The sequence below is a fragment of the Gopherus evgoodei genome, chromosome 2 (assembly GCF_007399415.2).
Source record: "Gopherus evgoodei ecotype Sinaloan lineage chromosome 2, rGopEvg1_v1.p, whole genome shotgun sequence".
Lineage (NCBI taxonomy): Eukaryota > Metazoa > Chordata > Testudines > Testudinidae > Gopherus > Gopherus evgoodei.
The window spans coordinates 192360921-192380667 of NC_044323.1; the positions used below are offsets into that span (position 1 = coordinate 192360921).

A 19747-nucleotide genomic window follows, 5' to 3' on the forward strand; every position below is an offset into this window, starting at 1 on the left:
ATTCTTAAAATCACACTGTCAAGAGTTTACTCTAAGGTTTTTCTTATTTATTTTTGAAATTCTCCAATAAGCTTAAATCCTGGAGCTAATACTCAAATAACACTCCCCTTGAAGTCAGTAATATATGGAAATTTTGAAGGACTAAATTTTGGTTTTGGAAAGCCCAATCCTCAATTTCCACCTACAATGTAAGAAGGTGAATGGGAGTGAAGGGCATTCAACACTTCGCAACAACAGGCTCAATATTTGTAACAGCCTATTAAAAGATTGGGAAAAAACCCAGTTCTTTTGCTAATTACTTTGCCCTCCATTTGACAAACAATATATAGTTTTTTATTTTATTGCTTCTGTTCTTGTAGTAGGAACAAAATCTTGAAAGAGGCTGAGCATCAGGTGAAAGTGTGCTCAGTCCTTTCATAAGAAGGTCCTATCTAACTCAAGTGCTGGTGAAGTTCTTCACCACATAGAATTGGGTCCACTACGATAGGACTGGTGGGGTCAGCAGAAACATTAATAGCTTTGGCAACACAGCAGTGCACTTCCCAGCTGTTGGGTATGGCATTCTCTCTCAAACATTAAATCTAGATTTGGCAGTGGCTCTGTTTGCATGACTCCCACTGAAGCTAATGCAAGTTCTAAAGGGCTGCATCATCAGGTTCACACAGTGAAGCAACTGGGAGCTGAGAGTATTAAATGAGTGCAGAATTGAATCCAGAGCAAGTCAAACCTATTGAGATAGAATGGCATTTTGCCACTAACTTCAATGCAAGCATGATCAAACCCAATGACTTCTGAAAACTGCTATTACAGAATACGGGATTTAATAAAAGTTAAGAGATTTAGAAATGAAGGATATTCCTTGCCAGGTTTATAACAATTTCAAACTAGGTCATCTTGGCAGTATCTCTTATACACAAATAAGTTCAGATAGTCATTTCTACCTTCTTTATTAACATGAGCGATAGCTGTAATATTGTATCTGAACAGACCTGTGAATGTATTTATTCTACTTTATTGTTTAACAACAAAAGGCTCTCTCAATGGATCAAATACAAATTTGGCTCTTAGAACAGAGAGAAAAATCAAGGAAGCAGGATTCCGCATCAACTTCACTTGTGCTTTGTGAATGAATTAGGGATGCAAAATTGCCAACACACTCTCACTGTCCTTTGATTATCTGTCTCTTGCCTTTCATTTGCTCCAGAACAGTTTTTCTCAAATTATGAGGTTGGCCCCCTTGGGGAGGCTTCAATCTTTTTCAGAAGATGTACACTGAAAATGAGGAAAGAGGGTTTTCTTTTTTCCATTTCTTATAGGAATTATTACTGAGGACTCAGCAAAAGCAGACCTGTTTGTTGAAGGGCAATTGGGTAGTTCAGGAGACAGGATAACAAATTAGGACTTTTTTTTTTTATTATTATTATTTTTTTACGGCTGCACTACTCGTATGATTCCAGGTTGACTCCGAAAATCTTTACCATTTGGCAGCTGTGTGATTACCTTATGAACTGATTTGATAGTCTCTTAATGGATACATTTTCTCATCACATCTGGCTGTAGCACAGTATTGATAGTCTCCATAAACAGGCTAGTGAGTGATTAGGCATGGACAGTGAATTACACTGTAGCTTGCACCTGGAGGTATCTAGTGCCTAGAACTTTCAATTTGGTAACTTTAATAAGCATTAAATTCATTAAAATAGTAATTTAAAAAAATCCAAGTTTACAGTTCTATTTTTGCTGAGTCTAAAGTGGAAATTACTCAGCAAAAAAGTAAATTGCTGCCCAGGATCGCCACCAAAATCACAACTTGTAAACAATGTCTTCAACAAGAGGTTGGTGGGAGGTGTCTATCCCTAGTTATAGACTCATAGACTCTAGGATTGGAAGGGACCTCGAGAGGTCATCGAGTCCAGTCCCCTGCCCTCATGGCAGGACCAAATACTGTCTAGACCATTGTGTAAGGGTACAATGTTTGAGAAACTCTGTTCTAGTATTCCTCTTCCTCCTCAGGCAGTTACTTTCACAAACAACTTTTTTTCACCAGTGATCTTAGTACTTAAGTGTAAGTGTTTGAAAAGCTCTTGAAAATGTGATGTATACTTTTAGGAGAAATTCAGCTGCATGTAAAATCTCCATGTTGATCAAGAGATTTTTGTTCTTCCTACCCTTTTGTGCTATTTGGTATATTTTTCTAAAGGGGACAAAACATTTTTAAGTCTATAGGTTTCTTTTTCAAAATTCACAGTTGCATTTACTATTCTTCCTTTTTCAGTTTCCATTCACATTATGCATTTGACAGTACAACATTCCTGTTCTGATTATCGATTTCTCTGTTACAGACCAAAGTCTGGGACTCAGATTTCCATGTTGTTCACTATTTAGAATTTTTTTCCTCCCACACTTTCAACTACTTGACTAAGTTGAAAGCATTACATTCCAGCAGTCGCAAATGAAGGTAACTGGTGTGAACAACATACCTGAGATATCTGTGATCTCTCTTCTAGGGAGGTGAAGGACACAAGCCAGGGTATGGAGGAAGTGGCAAATTCTCCGAGCATAAATCTGCTTATAAGGGACATAAGGGATCATACCATGATGGCCAGGGCACTCTTTCCAAAATCTTTAAACTGGTAAAGTACAAGTAAACTTAAAATAAGTGAAAAATTGAGCCTACAAAAAAAAGCATAAATGCCTCTCTAGATCAATCTATTTAATATCAGTCACATTCAAATATTCTTGAGCTAAACTTGTCTTGAGTTACAAAAAAAAATTGAGCAGATACTATGTTTGTATGAAAGCAAGTTGTGCTTGACATTGTTTTATGTACTTCAGTTGTTAATGTGGTATAATAGGAATGTACTGATTTCTGATTTGATTGATCATGCTAATCAAAAGTCAGGGGACCAAATCCTGCTCTCATTGGTGTAAGTGTGGGAGTCCTCCTTAGATATCAATGAAGTTACTTTGGATTTACATCAGAATATCTAAGAGCAGAATTTGGCCCAAAATTTTCTTCTCTGTAACAACAGTAAAAACATATTTGTAATATGCTCCAAGATTAACTATCTCTGGGTCCCTAGCAAACATTTTGAATAAAAATAAAAAGGCAGTGTATGGCCAAATAGTTTCCAAAGAAGGGCGGGTGGGGGGGGGAGACAAATGAAAAATCTAAACTGATTATTACATCCGTATCCAAACAAAAAAATAACATGAGACCTTCATTTTTGTTACTCTAAGGCCAGACACAGTGATTTCCCACTACTAGTGTTGTGTTCTCAGTAAATAATGCAATCAGCAGTGAGGCTACTTTCCAGATGGAACGTAGAAGAATGAATAATTTCCGTCTCTAGCATATCCTCCAAGAACAGATACAGCAGCACTTTCACCAGTAGTCATAACTGAAATAAGCCTACATAAGCCAATAAAGAGATAAATATGCATGTCTGCTTTAGTGCAAGACATTACATAGATGTGTGGCACTATGAAGAGAAGTTTTAATTCCTCAGTGGTGCATGATAGTTTTTGACTTGGAAGGAGCTTTATGGAAAGTAATGAGGTTCTATACATGTCTAGGGAAAGCCAAAAGAAGCATTCGCAGTAGGAGTCTGATTTTCATATTGGCCCCAATCTGCCCCCCCAACACACACACTTGTGTCATCACTTGCATAAGAACTGATAGATACAGTTAAGATTTTGTTATTCCCTTTCCTGTTAATTTTTTGTTGTTTTCTAATTATATGCAAAATGGACCAGATATGCAGCCATCAACCTCATCTTTCCACAAATTTGTACCTATACTTTACAAGTGCTACCACTTAAGCTTGTCCTTTAAAAAGACTCACAATTGTGCAATTGCAAGTGTTAATGTGGATTTAGTGGATGAAAATCCTTATACTCTGGCATGCTCAGCTATTAGGCTATTCACAGAGTACATGCCCATGTTATAACTTTTCCAAAGGGTGTGCACTTGCAAAATGCAGTGATGGCCTCAGGTCAAGTCTCAATTTCCCTGGCTTCATAACAACTTAATTAAGACTCCACTCATTGGAAATAAATTATTATTACAAAAGTGCTAGCGATGGAGGTGCTTAATTAGAGCAAACTCATTCTACTTGAAAATTCAATTATCAAAAGTGATCATCCCTCTGAAACAAAGCTGAAATTTCAAGCATTCAGTTAATTTAGTGATATAATACACAGGCTTATCCAAAGATAGTCACTAGAAACAATGGACTCTCAACTGTACTACCAATTTATAATACTAGAACCTAGCTTTTTAGAATTAGAGTGTGTGTGTACACACACACACACACACACACACACACACACACACACACACATGAGTACCATACCTTTCTAATCAAATTGATTTTATTCTTCTTTCCACAGGGAGGATCTGGTTCCCGACCTGGATCACGGTCTGGTTCTCCAGTTGCTAGACGCTGAAGTTCTAAGACGTCATTCAAGGACCATGTACTCTGCTTCATAAGATAACTATCTAAAATTTTAATAATAATTGCAAGAATTACATAGATAGAAACAATCTGTTACTTAATGTCATTTGAGTTGTGCATGCATTAGGATTATATAAACTTCTATTGGCAATCCCTGACCAACAGTTGAATGAAAGACACACACAAAGTAGCTTTATTTGCTATCTTCATTTTTTAAGTAAAATAGCAAGATCCCCCACTTTATTCATTCTTCTTCAGGATGTCCCAATTGCATGTTAGATTTTATTTATTTTTTCTCCAAGCCCCACAAGTCTTCTGATTTTTTTTCACTGAACACCACAATTGCAAATATCAGGAGGGGTAGCCGTGTTAGTCTGGACTTGTAAAAGCAGCAAAGAATCCTGTGGCACCTTATAGACTAACAGACGCTTTGGAGCATGAGCTTTTGTGGGTGAATACGAAAGCTCATGCTCCAAAACGTCTGTTAGTCTATAAGGTGCCACAGGATTCTTTGCTGCTTTTACAATTGCAAATGCAGAGCAACTGTCTTGGTTTTTGAGTACCGCCATTAAAGGATTTCTTAAACACTGCTGTGAAAAACCATGTGCAGAAGTTGCAAGGACTGTTTATCCGAACACTTTTTTGTTTGGATTTATTTTTGTTTAATGTCACTTCTCTCAGAATATTTTACTTTTCATAACAGGATTAGGCAGTCATGGAAAGATTTAATAAACTTTGGGAGTTCAAGGTATGTGAAATGAGGGAGAGGGCAGCTGTTACAGTATCAATGAGACGCAAAGCAATAGTAATAAGGAAATTCCTTATTTTTACAAATTGCTCATCACACCCAAGCCTTTAGAATTAAGTGTGGCCGAGAGAGAGAGAGAGAGAGAGAGAGAGAGAGAGGATTTTCAAACTTGGGTTAGACTAATGTCTTACAACAAAAAACAAGGAACATTCCCAGAGAAGAAACATCTAAGATTGCACATGACCAGTGCATGTAACTGTTGCTCCACGCAGACACTGCTACAACAGCATTTCTTTAGCAGTTAAAGAATAAAACAAAAATAGTCTAATTTGTGAAAGAAATAAAGCCCTTCAGCATTGAGATTTCAGATAGTCCTGCACATCTCAAGTTAGAATTATTAGTAGTTTGCTTGTTACTGCAGCAGTGTTAAACCTGGTAATCTTGTCTTATGACGAAATAGATGCCTTTAATGGCAGTGCACCAAAGCAAACTAGTAGTAAACTACTGTGAACATTTAACTGTTGCATTATAGTTGCCTTATAGAAATTAAATCTAATTCATTAGTTAGTGTTTAACATTGTTCACAAATCTACTAAAATGTATACATGTGGCAATGGTATTTCCATTCCAACCATATGTAGGAAAAAAGCTCTTCTGAATTGCACTATTTTATAACAAACTTTAATATTTTGTGAGATTACCCTCCTTTACTGATTCAGTGTTTTTTATTTTAGCATATACATTGTAGACTATATTTAATGCTAAGCTGGCACTCAGTTTCAGCTACGCTACTAACTGTCAGGAGTAGCCAATGTTAATGCCAACTGACACATACCATGTGTTGTTAATTCTATTTTGTCTCTAAATCTACTGTAGATTTAAAGCACTGGCCATTAATATGCAGTGGTGAAAGATGAGAGGGTAGGAAAACAGAAACAAAAGAAATGGAAAAATGGCAAAATTGTTAAACACACACCTATTATATCTTCCTTATGCTACATTGTTGTCTGGCTATACGGGAAGGACAGGAGACGTGAATATGGTTTAACCAGGCTGCAATTTTATTAGATGTCTGGGACTACCTGACAGATAAAAGTGTACAGTGCAGGTAACACCATGATCATTTCAATATTTTCCTGGGGACTTCTGCCAACCCTCAACCCCTTTTTTCCCATCCTGGTCCCCAGCCAATCCATTGCTGGGACCTCCCACTCTCAAATGAGGGTTAAGGTGAGCTATAAAGAAAGGTCCCAGCCATGGGCATGCCATCCCTCCCTCCTCTCAGCCCGTTCCACTCCTTTAACAAACACCTCCTTTAAGTTGTTTATCAAACCATTTATATGATCACTGTATCCCTTCCCTGTGGAATGCCTGCACTGGACATCTGCCCCATACTTACATAATGAGTTGCGACATCATAGCCTAACTTCCTTTCCTACTCACCATTACAACACGCCCCCACCCCCCCAGCCGCTGCCCTCCAGAACATGCTGTGGAGGATGCAAAAATCTCCCACTCCAGTTTGGCTAATCTGGTGGTGAGGGGGAAAATTCCTTCCCAGCCTCCCAAGAAAGGAGTGGCTAGTGCAGTGCCCACTGTGATACTGACCAAACCTGCTTTTTTGCCACTTCCAAGGTTGAGAGGCTGGGTGCTACTCCATCTGGTCCAGGGAAAAGGGTCTTCTGCTGGGCTTGCCCTTTATCAACTCCCCAGCTCTTCTGGTCCCTGAGGGATGAGTCAGCATTGCAACACTGACCCACTCTGCTTTTGCAGCAGTATATGTGCCTCTCCCCCCAACTCCCCAAAAGTGAAATACCCCTTCCCCTGGCAAACTGGACCATGCCCTCCCTCCCCCAAGCTGTGGTGCAGTCATTGGCTATGTGTATTTTTCTATATGTAGCTTCACGCAGATGTATACTCCACAACACAATAGTAAATTTAATTTAAATGTGTACTGTTCACAAAAGTGTAGGAATACAGCATTTAAAAACATTCATTATTGAAATAAAATAATCAACTTGTAATGACATTTGGACCAGTTTGGTTTTTTTAAGCTTTATAGAATACTGTATGCATGTGTGTGTTTTTCTGTAAAATAACACTTTTGGTAACAGGTAAAATATAGAATAAAAAATTAAATTTAAAAATATACAATCTCTGCATGAATTATGTGAAAACTACGTTGATTTTTAAAGACAGCCTTCAAATATACTTAATGAAAAGGTGTTTAAGGTGATTTCTGAAGGTAAATACCTTTTTTTCCAAAATGTTGCTTCATGCTGTTTAAGACCTCCCCCCGCCAAAAAAAAAAAAAAAAAAAAAAACTTTTTCAAAGGCTGGTATACTTCTTGTTTTGCCTTCTCTGAAAATGGGACCATCAAGATATTTTTCATATATTTAAAAAATATGGTTCACCTCACTATTATATATAATAGTTCTTTGTAAGCTTGTGACTGACATCCACTTCCTCTTCTCTACGCATCACAAGAGACTGGGCATCTACACAACTTCCAAGCAAGGGGGTTTTAGCAGGATGGAAGAGACCAGGATCTGAAAGTAGGCATGTGTCCACCCTTCATTCCACACATGGAGGGAGAAGTATAAGCCAAAAGATATATAGCTCTGAGGCTACACTGGTGGCCAACAAGCAGCTCTACTGCCGCATCATGATCTGGAAAAGGAAGGGAGGATTCCTTCCCTTCCATTTCTTTGGGAAACCTCTCCGGCAACTAAAATGCACAACCTGGCTCTTCAGGCTACACCTGGAAACTGCTTTCCCCTTCCTTCTGAAAATCTTGCTCTCAAATTCCAGGAAAATGCAGACAAAAATATGGCTTGTGAGACAGTCCATTATATCACTCACAAGAGGCCTGAATCTCCAGATCCAACACCCCTGAACTGTGATGATCTGTCCTTTCCTCATTCTTCCCTCCCAGTGTTGGCCTCAATCTCCAGCTCTTGTCTTAAGTACATGCCACCTGCTTCCTACTTCATCTCATTCCCCCATTTATCCTCATCTACTTCAGTTTCCTTGTTAAATCCTATGACTTCACTGTTTTTCATCTTGTCTCTCAGATCTGGATCAGTTCCATAAATCACTGGTACGGTGAGCCTCTTGACCTAGTCTTTACTTGCAACTGCTCTCTGAGTTATCCCTTTCTGTCAATGAATTATTAGGGTATTACTTCATATTCTTTAATATTGCTCACTTTCATATATAATCCTTCTAAAATTGAATTCTACTTCAGCGGCTTTTATGGAGATGCCAAATCATACTGTCATAGGTCAAGGCCACCAAGGAGTCCATGTTTGAGCTGGGATTAGAAAACATGTTCTCAAATACAATGCAGCATCTGATACTATTACACTGCCCTTTTCTGGGCAGAGGTCACATAGGCTGCTCAGCAGAGGAATCACCTTAGCTACATGGAGCTAGCTGAATGACTGTGGTAGCCTTCAGGGGCGGCTCTATGTATTGTGCCGCCCTAAGTACGGCACTCAGGCGGCTTTCAGCAGCGCGCCTGTGGGAGATCCGCCGGTCCCGCGCCTTCGGAATACCTGCCGTCGAATTGCCGCTGAAACTGCGGGACTGGCGGATCTCCCGCAGATGCACTGCTGATGGCAGCCTGACTGCCGCCTCCACGGCAACCAACAGGGTGCCCCCCATGGCTTGCCTCCCCAGGCACGGGCTTGCTGCGCTGGTGCCTGGAGCCGCCCCTGTTAGTCTTGGGCCTCTAATGACAGTGTTGGAAGTGCTGTCCATGAAGCTACAAACTGATCATGGGTCTTTCCCTAAAATCAAGGGAAACATGGTCATGATTTTCCCAGACTCCAAAAAATAACCATAAGGAGCTGTAGGTGGTGGCATATAATAAATAATCTGATCATTAGGAAAAATTGAGGAGAGGATTTAAACCCTTGTGATCAGTTGACATTTCCCAGGCTCTTTTTCTAAGGAATTGGGTGAGAAATTTACTTTTTAAAAAAATGGAAGTGCTGAGATCACTCTCTAATTTCTAGGTCCTGCACATCTGGGGGGATAACAGAAGATGCTGCAATCATGGGCTCTGCAGGTCCCACGGGCCAATTCTGCTATAGAGACCCATGGCCATGTGCAATTTATACCATCCCAAAGCTCGCTATGGGAAACTGTTTTTTAATGACAGAAGCATTCTGTATTTTAGCTGACTGGAGCACTACATTCTATGTATTAGACAAGATGGTAGAGACTGTTGTGAATCATAGAATATCATTAGATATCATTAATGACAAATGATGAGATTCAAGTTAATAGTGAATTAAACATTTCCTGATGTAATAAAGGTGATGGAAAAATTGTTACCTGATGATTTCCAATGTGGGACTCACCTCTCCCCCAGTCTAATGCATTTAGGCTGTTTCTCTCTTCCTCCAAATATCAGAAGCAGTTCAGACTTGTCCACAAGACTCTGGAGCTTAGGCATGCTACTTTTTCTGCCCTCATGCTGGAGTATTTCCAAAGCTGTATGAAAACACTGAATTCTTACTATTAGCTAAATACAAGCTTCTTTACTATAAAGTCTGACCATTATTATTAAAGTTCTGTTTCTAAAGAGTTGATAGTGAATAGATGTTTTGATATCTATTAAATCAATTGTTATGGATTATTTTAGAGTTCAAGAGGTTGCTTATAACCATCTAATATCATCTACTTTTTTTTTTTAACATGTACAATGCATCTGATGTCTGTAGCATGCTTATAACATGTATCAATCATTTACTATCCTTTATAAACAATTTATTAAATTAAACTTTAATTGCAACCCAATTCTGTATTTCTTAACTGTATTAACTATACACATAGACTCTTAAAAGGCCATTATACTGATCATCAGAGACTACATCTCAGGTAGGGCAGACTGGGAAGAGGTCCCAGAAAGGAATTCACTAGACGACAAATTTTTCCTTCTGCATCCCGACTTCTTCCTCAGTCTGAGGATTGGCCTACACTACTGCTTAAGTCGATATAACTTGTGTCACCAGACATACTGCCTCAGTGCTGATGTATCACACTCATGTAGACTTACCCTGAGATAATTACAGTGAGCAATAAGGGAAAAAATAGTAGGAAAGCAGGAATAAGCAGGATTAATGGTTTCTGCTTTCCCTAATGAGAGTAGCATAGGTACAGTATTTAACTGCTTGGGGCCTCTTTCAGCCAAAGGATGCTTCTGCAGCAGAATCAGGCCCACCGACGAGGAAGCAAAGGGGGCAATTGCCCAGGTGCCCCTGGCCACCGCCACTGCTGCAGTAGCAGCAACTACGAGTCTCGGGCCCTTTGAAATCACCCAGGTGGGCCACAGGGCTCCTAGGAGCTCACAACCACTCCAGGGCCGGGCCTCATGGGCCAGCCTGGGGTTGGTCCCTGAAGTGAAGGATTTGTCACTTCCACCCTGGGTTCCACCCCCACTAAGGTTGGCCCTGGAGCCCAGAACTCCTGTTGGCAGGCCTGAGCAGGGTGAAAGTCAAGCTTGCAGTACTTCATAAGTGCTTGATGGGCAACAATTTTGTAAGATTTTCTTTGTGATGGCTAGCACCCCTTCTGCCCAGGAAGTTCTGATGGAGCATGCTGAAGGAGTTCTGACTCTGGGCAGTCTGTTTATTTGCATCTAACATGCTCCAAGTGATCTGGGTTTTAGTCCCTCAGCCAGATGAACTAAATTACTCTGAATACTATTTTCACTTTCCTTTGCATCTCCTGTTGAAAATGGTTCCAGCCCTATAAAAGGAATCTGTGAAGCACTGCCACATGTAGTCTAGTCCATGGATTAATCTGTATGCATGAGACAAGACTAACAAAGAGCAGTGAGAGAGGGAGGATGCTCACTTCCATGACACTCCAAGAATCACTATCTGGAAACTGCCAAACATTTCTTGTGATGGAAATTCTTTTGCTCTCCTTATAGCTGTCTAAATAACTTTCAGATGAATGATGCTCTGTGAGGGGATCAGCAATGATGACAATCTGTCTGACAATTCTCAAAGTCAGAACTAAATCCAGGGAAACTAATGCAATATTATAGAAGCTGCTTGACCTAAAGTGGTTGCCAAAAGTTTTCTTAAAAAAAGCAAAGACTGCACAACAGTTGTACATCAAGATCCTTAAACTCACTACTCTGTCTCTCCTCTCAATTTATTTCATTTAATCTGTTTCATTATTTCAGTGTTGGCATGCTCTCCTGCTTCTTCATGGCCTGATTTTCAAAAGTGTTCAGTGCCTGCAAATCCTCCTAAAGTCAACTGGAGCTGCAGGTGTTCAGAACTTTTGAAAATCAGGCCATTATATTTTGGCAATTTGTGTCCCTTTCCTTGTGTGGCAATATTGTTTCCAAAATACAAAGATATAGGCAGCAGTGTTCAACAAAACTTTCCCCATTGTTGGTCTGTCGTGGGATACCATGTCTGACCATAACATGCTCATATGTAGAATTATCATCCCCAATTGGTGCGCATTTAGATCTCCCATGAGAATAACTTGTATTTATTGATCTTGCCAAGGCCACTCTGCAATCTTTCACAGAAATCGTGTTTGACTTGTTCATCACTATAATTTATTGCACATAACACTGAACTGTCACAAAGCAAGTAGTCAATATGTCTGAGCTTACACCACTTCTTCGGTGCTTTAGTAGCTTCCTTACTCAATAATAAGCCTATGTCTTCCTGCTGTTTGCTATCCTCTCCCCCAGAATAAAAAATAAAGTCACACTTTCCAATGGTAGTTTACCTTGTCTAGTCCATCTCATCTCATTTCAGTCCAACTACACTTAATACAAATAATTTCATTTCTCTGAAATAGTCTACCGTGTTGCAAAGTATGCTAACATGGCAACTCCCAATTCTTGTCTTAACCTTAGCTGTGAAGATATCCCCTTTCAGACAAAGAACCTCCTTGGGGTTTTGATTCTCCCTCAATTGACAAGATCAAATGACGGCTTCACCCAGAAAGAGCTTGACCACATTGCCATTAATAGGCACTGCAGAAGATCACTGTTGAACACCAGGGTGTATACGAGTACTGATATTAGAAGTGACAACCATCTTGTTATTGGGAGAATCAAAATAAAACTAAAGAAGGCACTACCACATAAGGCAGACAGCATGATACTCAAAAACTAGTAGTTCTTCTTCAAGTGATGGTATTCCACTGAGGGTTATGCGCATACGTCGAGCCAGAGCTTTTAAAAAGTAGTAGTGTCCGGTGAGCCACACATGCACCCTTGTTTCAACTCATGATATCGACCAAGGTGATTAATGGCAGGGTGGACTGACTTCACTCTCAGTTCCTTCTTCCCACTGCATGGTCCAAGTCAAAGCTTCTGCTGTCCTCTCATCCCTTGTGATGCGCTTCACAAACTTTGCATAAAAAATTGTTCTTGTACATAGTTAGCATTTTATTTTTTGTAGTACACCCCTACCTCGATATAACTCCGTCCTCGGGAGCCAAAAATTCTTACCACGTTATATGTGAAACCGCGTTATACCGAACTTGCTTTGATTCACTGGACTGCGCAGCCCCCCCCCCCCCCCCACCCAGAGCACTGCTTTACCACATTATATCTGAATTCGTGTTATATCAGGTCACGTTATATCAAGGTAGAGGTGTTCTAGCTTTTACTGTTAGAAGCAGTTTTCCCTAGGATTTAAGGAGCTTCAAAACACTGCTTCGGTGGTTTCCAAACAGCCCTCCCCATTGAGCACCCAGGCCTGGGTACTGGATCAGGACAAAGACAATGGGGTTCAAGATATGCGCTTCCTGCCCTTGCTCATTTTCAATCAGTGATGACCACCAGCACTGCCTATACTGCTTGGGGGGAGCCCAGCATGTGTCCAAGTGCAATACCTGCCTCTCCTTCCCTGCCCATACCTGGGAAGGTGGAATTCTTTTACCTTAAGCAGCATCACCACATGGTCTGCTGTCATATCCAGGCTGGAGACACCCCTCGCCCCTCTCCCCCCACCATACGTTGGCCTGAGCAAATCAAGGAGTGCACCTCCTACTGCAACGCTCCAGTCCAGTTCCACCAGTACCAGGTGTTATGGACCCCATGCTGGGGTCTAGCCGTGAGGCAAGGAAGCATGTGCATAAGCATGCCAGGAAGTCTTCCTCGAGGCCCAAGACAGACACTGCATCATCCATGAGTTCCAGCCACCGAGAAGCAGAGAACAACAATGCCAGTTTTTTCAATGAAGTGTGAATGCAGCCTGGACTACAGTGAGAGTAAGAAGATCTAAGAAAGAAGAATATAAATATTAAAGAAGAGAATTCAACAAGAATGAGATGGAACTAAAAGAGTTATTCTGCAGCAAGAACATGAGGTCAAAGACAAGTAAGTCAGAAGATCAGCCAGAAGAAATGAGAGAGAAGGGAGAGAAAACAAAGCAAGAGAAGCTGAGAAGGCATGCTAGCGAGGGGTTCCCAAAAAACTTTTTCTAATATCCTATGAGAGGTACAATTTTAGTCACAGAGAATGGAACATTTCTAGGCTATGCTCAACTACCCAGAACCACTAACAGTGGAGTTACTAATATCACTAAGAGCAGTTGCTTTTGAGGAAGTAACTAAGGTCATAAACCAACTAAGGAGTGGTAAAACACCAGGCTGTGGTAAGAAACATGCTAAAATGCTAAAAGCTCAAAAAGAAATGATGTTGATTTACATATCCAGGTTGTACAGAATGGTTTTGGAAAAGTAGACCTATCCTAACTGGAGAAGAGGTGTTATCTGTCAAATCCCTAAAAAGGTGGATTAATTTATTTGTGATAACAGGAGATAGGTGACACTCCAATCTGTACCTGGAAAAGAGTTTTGCATTATCATTTTGAATAGGATGAAAACGGCTGTTGACAAAGTACTCAGAGATAAGCAGGCTGGATTTTGATTTGATAGGTCGTGTTCAGATCAGATTTTCACCTTGAGAAGACTTATTGAGCAAGGTTTAGAATACTGGCAGAAGATGGTTTTTAACTTCACTGATTTTTCAAAAGTGTTTGATAAGTGTTCATGGGCAAGCCTTCTGGAAGATTCTGAAAGACTATGGAATTCCAGCAGAATGTTAATTGGATAAAAGCTTGCTAGTATGAGTCTGCATGCTGTCAGAACAAAAAAATGGCTTAAGATTGTTACTGCTGTAAAGCAAGATTGAGCACTATCCCCAGCTCTGCATTGCTATAGACTTTGAGATGAGAAAAGCAACAGTTGATGTTGAGGCCACTGGCATTGTCTGGACAAGAGATGACTGCAGGATCTAGTTTTTTTTAGATGACAAAGTCAGACTGGATACTAGCTTTGAGGAACTGAAAAAGTACTTTTTGGGAGTGTAAGAGTAGAAGCTACCAAAATGGGAGTTTGAGACCAAGTGTATGCAAATAGGAGAGAATAGGGTCAACACTGACAGATAAGTGAGTGATGGAGAAGACTACAAAAGGTTTACAACTTTATTTTTTTTAAATCTAGGAAGTAAAGTATTTCTGCTAATGGTCAGCTCATTAAAGAATTGAGGGCAAGAATTGGCAAAGCTAGTGGATCAATTACTTGTTTGCCAAATACCTGGAAGAGTAGCAGGATACAACTACACCTTGAAGTGAGATTGTACAATGGTATTGTCCTTCCAACATTACTGTATGCCTCGGCAGAATCTGGCAGTAGTACACAATAGGAAGCTGAATGCATTTCACCAGCATTGTTTGAGAAGGATTTTGGGAATTCATTGGAGCAATTGTATAACCAACGTGGCATCACTGCACTGCACAGGTCAGCAGACTGTGGACTTAATCAGCTAGAAAACACTCTGGTGGTTTTCCCATGTCATCAGGCTACTCCATGGGAGAAGCACAAGCTACATCTTAGATTGCATTCCAACTGGATGGAAAAAAGAAGGCATGGAGGAAAAAGTATGACCTATCCTAGAACAATTGAAAAGGATGTTGCTATCATGGAGACAATTTATGATGGACAACAGTGGGAAAAATGGGTTGCCTCATGTGCCACTCCTACAAAAAAAGTACTGTTTCTGGTAACTCACAATCACTGAGCACAGCCATTAGGATTTTGGATTGATTTGTCCACCCCCACAGAAAAAGTAGAGGGACTCCCCTCCCACACACTTGACTGCTCTGACATCTACTATCACAAACTTCTTCCATGCCACCATGGTCAGGAGGCTCCATGGAAAATACATGCTTGGGCTATACCACATTTTCTGCCAAATTTCACAACCGCAGCCTGCCCACTCAGCCCCACAGTATGTACAGTCTCCAACCCTCTCTAGTATAAACCTCAGATGAAATGAGAATCACTATAGGGTTCTGAAGAGGCAGCTCAGTCCCCTCTACTCTGTGGAAGTGGAAAGAGCCAGAGGCAGCCCTCCATGCACAAATCCAGGCGGTATGATTTGGGTTGAAGTCAGCATTTAAATCACAATTAGGAATTGAAGCTCACAACACATAGGGTGATAAACTAGGGAATGGATGAGTTCTTTCCTCTGCTGAATACTATTTGACTTAAGATAGTTTTCTGCAAGAAGCCAACCTATTTACATTGTGATGGCTTATATCTACAATCTAAAAAGATGGAAACAATCAAAAATTGCAGGATTCATGATGATTTTTTTTCCTAGTGATTTTTTCTTGTTTATGTTAAGGAGGATTTGAGAGTTTCTTCTTTGGAGGTTACCACTGTGTATTCCAATAAAAGATTCACAGTGTCTCTCATACAAGTCTTCTCCAGGTTGGGCATAGAAAATACAAAATATCATAAAAGGGCTGCAGTAGCCAATTAAGGCATGGCCATAAAATGGAGTTCATAACAGTTTAAAAAAAAAAACTTAAAATACAAGAATAAAAATAGTAAGTCAAGGCAAAATTAAATTGATTTATTGCTAATAACTACATCTCAGCTATCAACGGTGTCTGATGCTTTTACTCAGAGAGCCTAATTGGCACAATAAGATGGACTAGGGCTTCTAGGATACATAGGGTTTAATTTTGATGTTACCTTTCTCCAGTGTGATGCTGGTAGGGCATGGTCCACATTACATTTCTTTATTTTAGCAAGAAACTTCCTGAACAACCTGATCTTGCCCTGGTCACCAATGTAATAGTCACAACCTCGTCACTACTACAGAGCATCAGCAGATATAATGCATTTGAAAGTTTCCAATTCAAACTTATCCAAGTAATCTGGAGTATCTCCTATGTTTAAAGGAAGGACATTAAACACCTTTGTGTCAGACAGAAGACATTCAAGGCATGATTCTAAAATATATACTGTATCTTATTAAAAGGATTAAAAGGATATTTACCATAATTGGCAGGACTCTCGCTATTGTGATGGGTTGAGAACTCAGGAAAAAAAGGCAAGTCTCTCTATTTACTTGTTATTTACTATCTTACAAATAAATATCCACTCATTACGTGATTGGTATATGATCAAGAGTCTTTAAAGCATTGTTCTCTGAAAAATGAACATGTATTTCAAATGGCACCTCCTTATTGAAAAGTTCTGCTTATTAGCAACCTCTTGGTTCCCAGCAAAAGGTTGCCATTATCCAGAAGTTACCAATATGTGTAAGGCAGGTTTGCAGGGCCAAACAACTTGTCTGGAATGAGATGCACTGCTGAAATGAAAGGAGAACTTCAGTCATCTCTGTTTAAAATTGAGCTGCATAATTTTAGTTATCCACATTTTCCTTGAAATAACTAAGAATACCCATTTAAAATTGTCTTTTAAAAACAACATACACAAAGCAAAGTTGGAAAAAATTAATATTATTAACATTTCTGACTTAAATATTTCCACATAACAAAAATGTTATTTTTTTGTCACCAGCTATATTACTTATATACATATGCAGAGAGTTAACAAAAGAAATAAGAGATTCTCTATCAAAAACAACAGTGATTTCTTTCTTCAGGAATCTGAAATGACTAGGCTTTATAGCAGACAAAGTATAGATAATATTTACCAAAAGGGGAAAAAAGTGTTTTTTGGATCTGAGAGCAAATAAAAGGCAATTATTTTGCAAAAGGTAAAATAAAACCCAACTCTATTTTACATTACAATGAATCCAATATTGATCTAGAAGTACTCATATGAACTTGAAAACTTGATGAAATCTTCCTGCAATTGGGATTACTATTTACAAAATATACTGATCAGCCACACAGAGGCCCATATGTTTTTATATATACATACATATATATAACATATAAATAAATTCAAAGGAACAAAGTAAAAGTAAGCAAAGAGCTTTCTGTCTTTGGAATGTATAAAACATGACTTAAGTTTTACTCCAGTGTTTCTTTGTTATGAATATACTTAACAAGTGGCACCTTTCAGAGCAGTACTAAGGCTATGTCTACACTTACAGCAGCAAGTAGAGTAAAGGCACTACACGTGTAGCTACACGTCATGGTGAAAGGCAGGTAGCATCCACACTTGTCCCTAACGTGAGTAGCTACATACTGCTGTGTGCAGGCAGCAACGAAAAGGCTCTGGCAGCGGAGAGGCAGTGGAACGCTACCTGCAGAAATTAGCAACATAGACATGGGAGGCCATGCTTGGATATGCAGAGAGCCGTGTTGGATATATACCCTGAGGGCTGAGTTGTGTAGGGCACTCTAGGCTACTCACCTAAGCCATGCCTCACCATCTACACTGCTATTTACACCCCTGCTAGCTGGGGATGCTGTGTCTCTACTCTACACACTGCCATAGCTGTAGTTGTACCTTATGTTAAGTAGGTAGTTTTACTGAAAAAATAATTAAAAATAAAACCACACCAAAAAACCCCATACACTCCATGGTAAAATGTTTTCAGAATAGATGCATGAGAAAGTAATGATGCTTTTACAGATCTGGAACTAAAAATGTCTACAGTACAGATTACTTTTATGTTAATTAAGGTGACCTGTACTGCAGCTTACTTCCCATCTGCTATTAAAATGTACAATTTTAGGTTACCTCTCAACTTTGGAATATGGCTTATGCTTTCCACAAATACTCAAGTATCTGCCTGCTGATTCTTACAGCAAACCTAAAAATGGGGGCGTTCAATCAGTTTAATCTCTTTAGTTTGGATTTTCTTTGAATATTTATTGCTGAGTTTGAAACCTCAGACATTTTGATGGAAAAAACTAATGGCTGTCTCTACAACTGGAATGGAAATAGCCCGGTCACCTCTCAAGAGATTAGCTACATAAATACCATTTAATGCAAGGGCAATTCACTTTCCAAAATTCCTCAAAAGCACCAAAAGAAACTGAGAACAGACTTTTAACACTTTACTGTGCATTGTAAAAATTAATTCTGTACTGCATGCATCTCTATCATAACACTTTTCTTTCTAACCTCAAACATTTTTGCTATACATTAAAAAAATAAAATAAAAAAGTAAATGACAATTTTCATGGTTTTCCCATGAAGTTACTTTTCATCTTCTTTACTAATACAAGGGAATCACTCTTTCCTGATATGAAGTTCCAGTTAATTGTTCAACTAGATGTACTGTCTGTGGGTTAGAAGATGAAACCGCATGTAGTATTACCTGAGTTCATTGATTTGTAGACAACTTAACACAGATTAACTGATGTTTTTTCAATATTTTCCCCACAAGCTTACAAAAACAATGATTCTTTTTAAGTACTTTTTGTAAATAATTAAAAAAAACCTATAATATATTATTCTATTGTTAATATTTTCAATGCTTGAAGCATCAACTGTAAAATCCATATGCTTTACTTTTTTTCAAAACATATGTTGAGAAATTCAAGTCCTGAAAGCAAAGCTTTCAACTAAGGTGTCATCGAAAAACATTGCTTATACTCTGCCATTCATTGGAAGATTCTTGAACAACCTCTTCTAAATTCAAAGCACGATTAATATCTTCCCCTTCTTGTTCTTGCTGACTGGCAGATTCTTGTATAGTACCTATTGTAACGTAACAGAGAAGGAAAGGAATGACTAATACAGATAACGTAAGACTACTGCAAATACAACAAAAACAAGGAATGAGGAAGATGCACAAATTACTTTGGTTCATAAAGTAGAACATGTCTTTGAAAAGGAAAAAAAAAACAGTCAAAGAGAATGGAGCATTTCACTAGAACTGGATAACACCAGTTGTGCAAAACTGTATATCATCTGCATTCTATGTTTAAGATTGGCCCCACCTACACTACAGAGCCAAGGGGATACTGAAGCCACTCACTGACCTCTGCTTCAAAAAAAATGTGTGCTTAACATTACTAACTATCATGTTACCTACCAGCATAGCCATGAGCTCGTTTCATATGGAGTTTCATATTGCTTTTCTGTGTAAAGCCCATTGCACAGTAATCACATTTGTAAGGCCTCTCTCCCGTGTGCTTTTTCATATGCACCTGAAGGGCACTCTTCTGGTTAAAAGCTTTATCACACAGTGTACACTGAAATGGACGTTCCCCTGGACAATGGAAAAATGTACATAGTAACTTTTCAGGTAACAAAACTACATGGGACAGA

General features: G+C 39.3%; 2 protein-coding genes and 1 long non-coding RNA gene across 11 annotated transcripts in view; 1 reads left to right on the forward strand and 2 right to left on the reverse strand.

The window, feature by feature from the left end:
* MBP (myelin basic protein) overlaps window positions 1–4849 on the forward strand; it is a 170106-nt gene extending 165257 nt beyond the window's left edge. For all 3 annotated transcript variants that reach the window (XM_030552607.1, XM_030552608.1, XM_030552609.1), the window contains 2 exons: window positions 2508–2633; window positions 4393–4849. In XM_030552607.1, coding sequence (XP_030408467.1) covers window positions 2508–2633; window positions 4393–4449 — 183 coding nt within the window. In that variant the 3' untranslated portion in view covers window positions 4450–4849. The remainder of the gene's footprint in view (window positions 1–2507; window positions 2634–4392) is intronic.
* Window positions 4850–5288: 439 nt separating this feature from the next.
* Window positions 5289–13683, reverse strand: LOC115646602. The gene is made up of 2 exons (XR_003999073.1): window positions 9548–13683; window positions 5289–7755 (listed from the first exon to the last, which is right to left on the reverse strand). It is a non-coding gene; the product is annotated as an uncharacterized LOC115646602 (long non-coding RNA).
* A 2484-nt stretch (window positions 13684–16167) lies between these two features.
* The window catches only part of ZNF236 (zinc finger protein 236), a 194944-nt gene continuing 191364 nt past the window's right edge, over window positions 16168–19747 (reverse strand). For 6 of the 7 annotated variants that reach the window (XM_030552614.1, XM_030552613.1, XM_030552611.1 and 3 more), the window contains 2 exons: window positions 19512–19688; window positions 16168–19174 (listed from right to left, as the gene is read on the reverse strand). In XM_030552614.1, the coding sequence (XP_030408474.1) occupies window positions 19047–19174; window positions 19512–19688 (305 nt within the window). In that variant the 3' untranslated portion in view covers window positions 16168–19046. The remainder of the gene's footprint in view (window positions 19175–19511; window positions 19689–19747) is intronic. The other variant, XR_003999074.1, reaches the window with a different exon arrangement.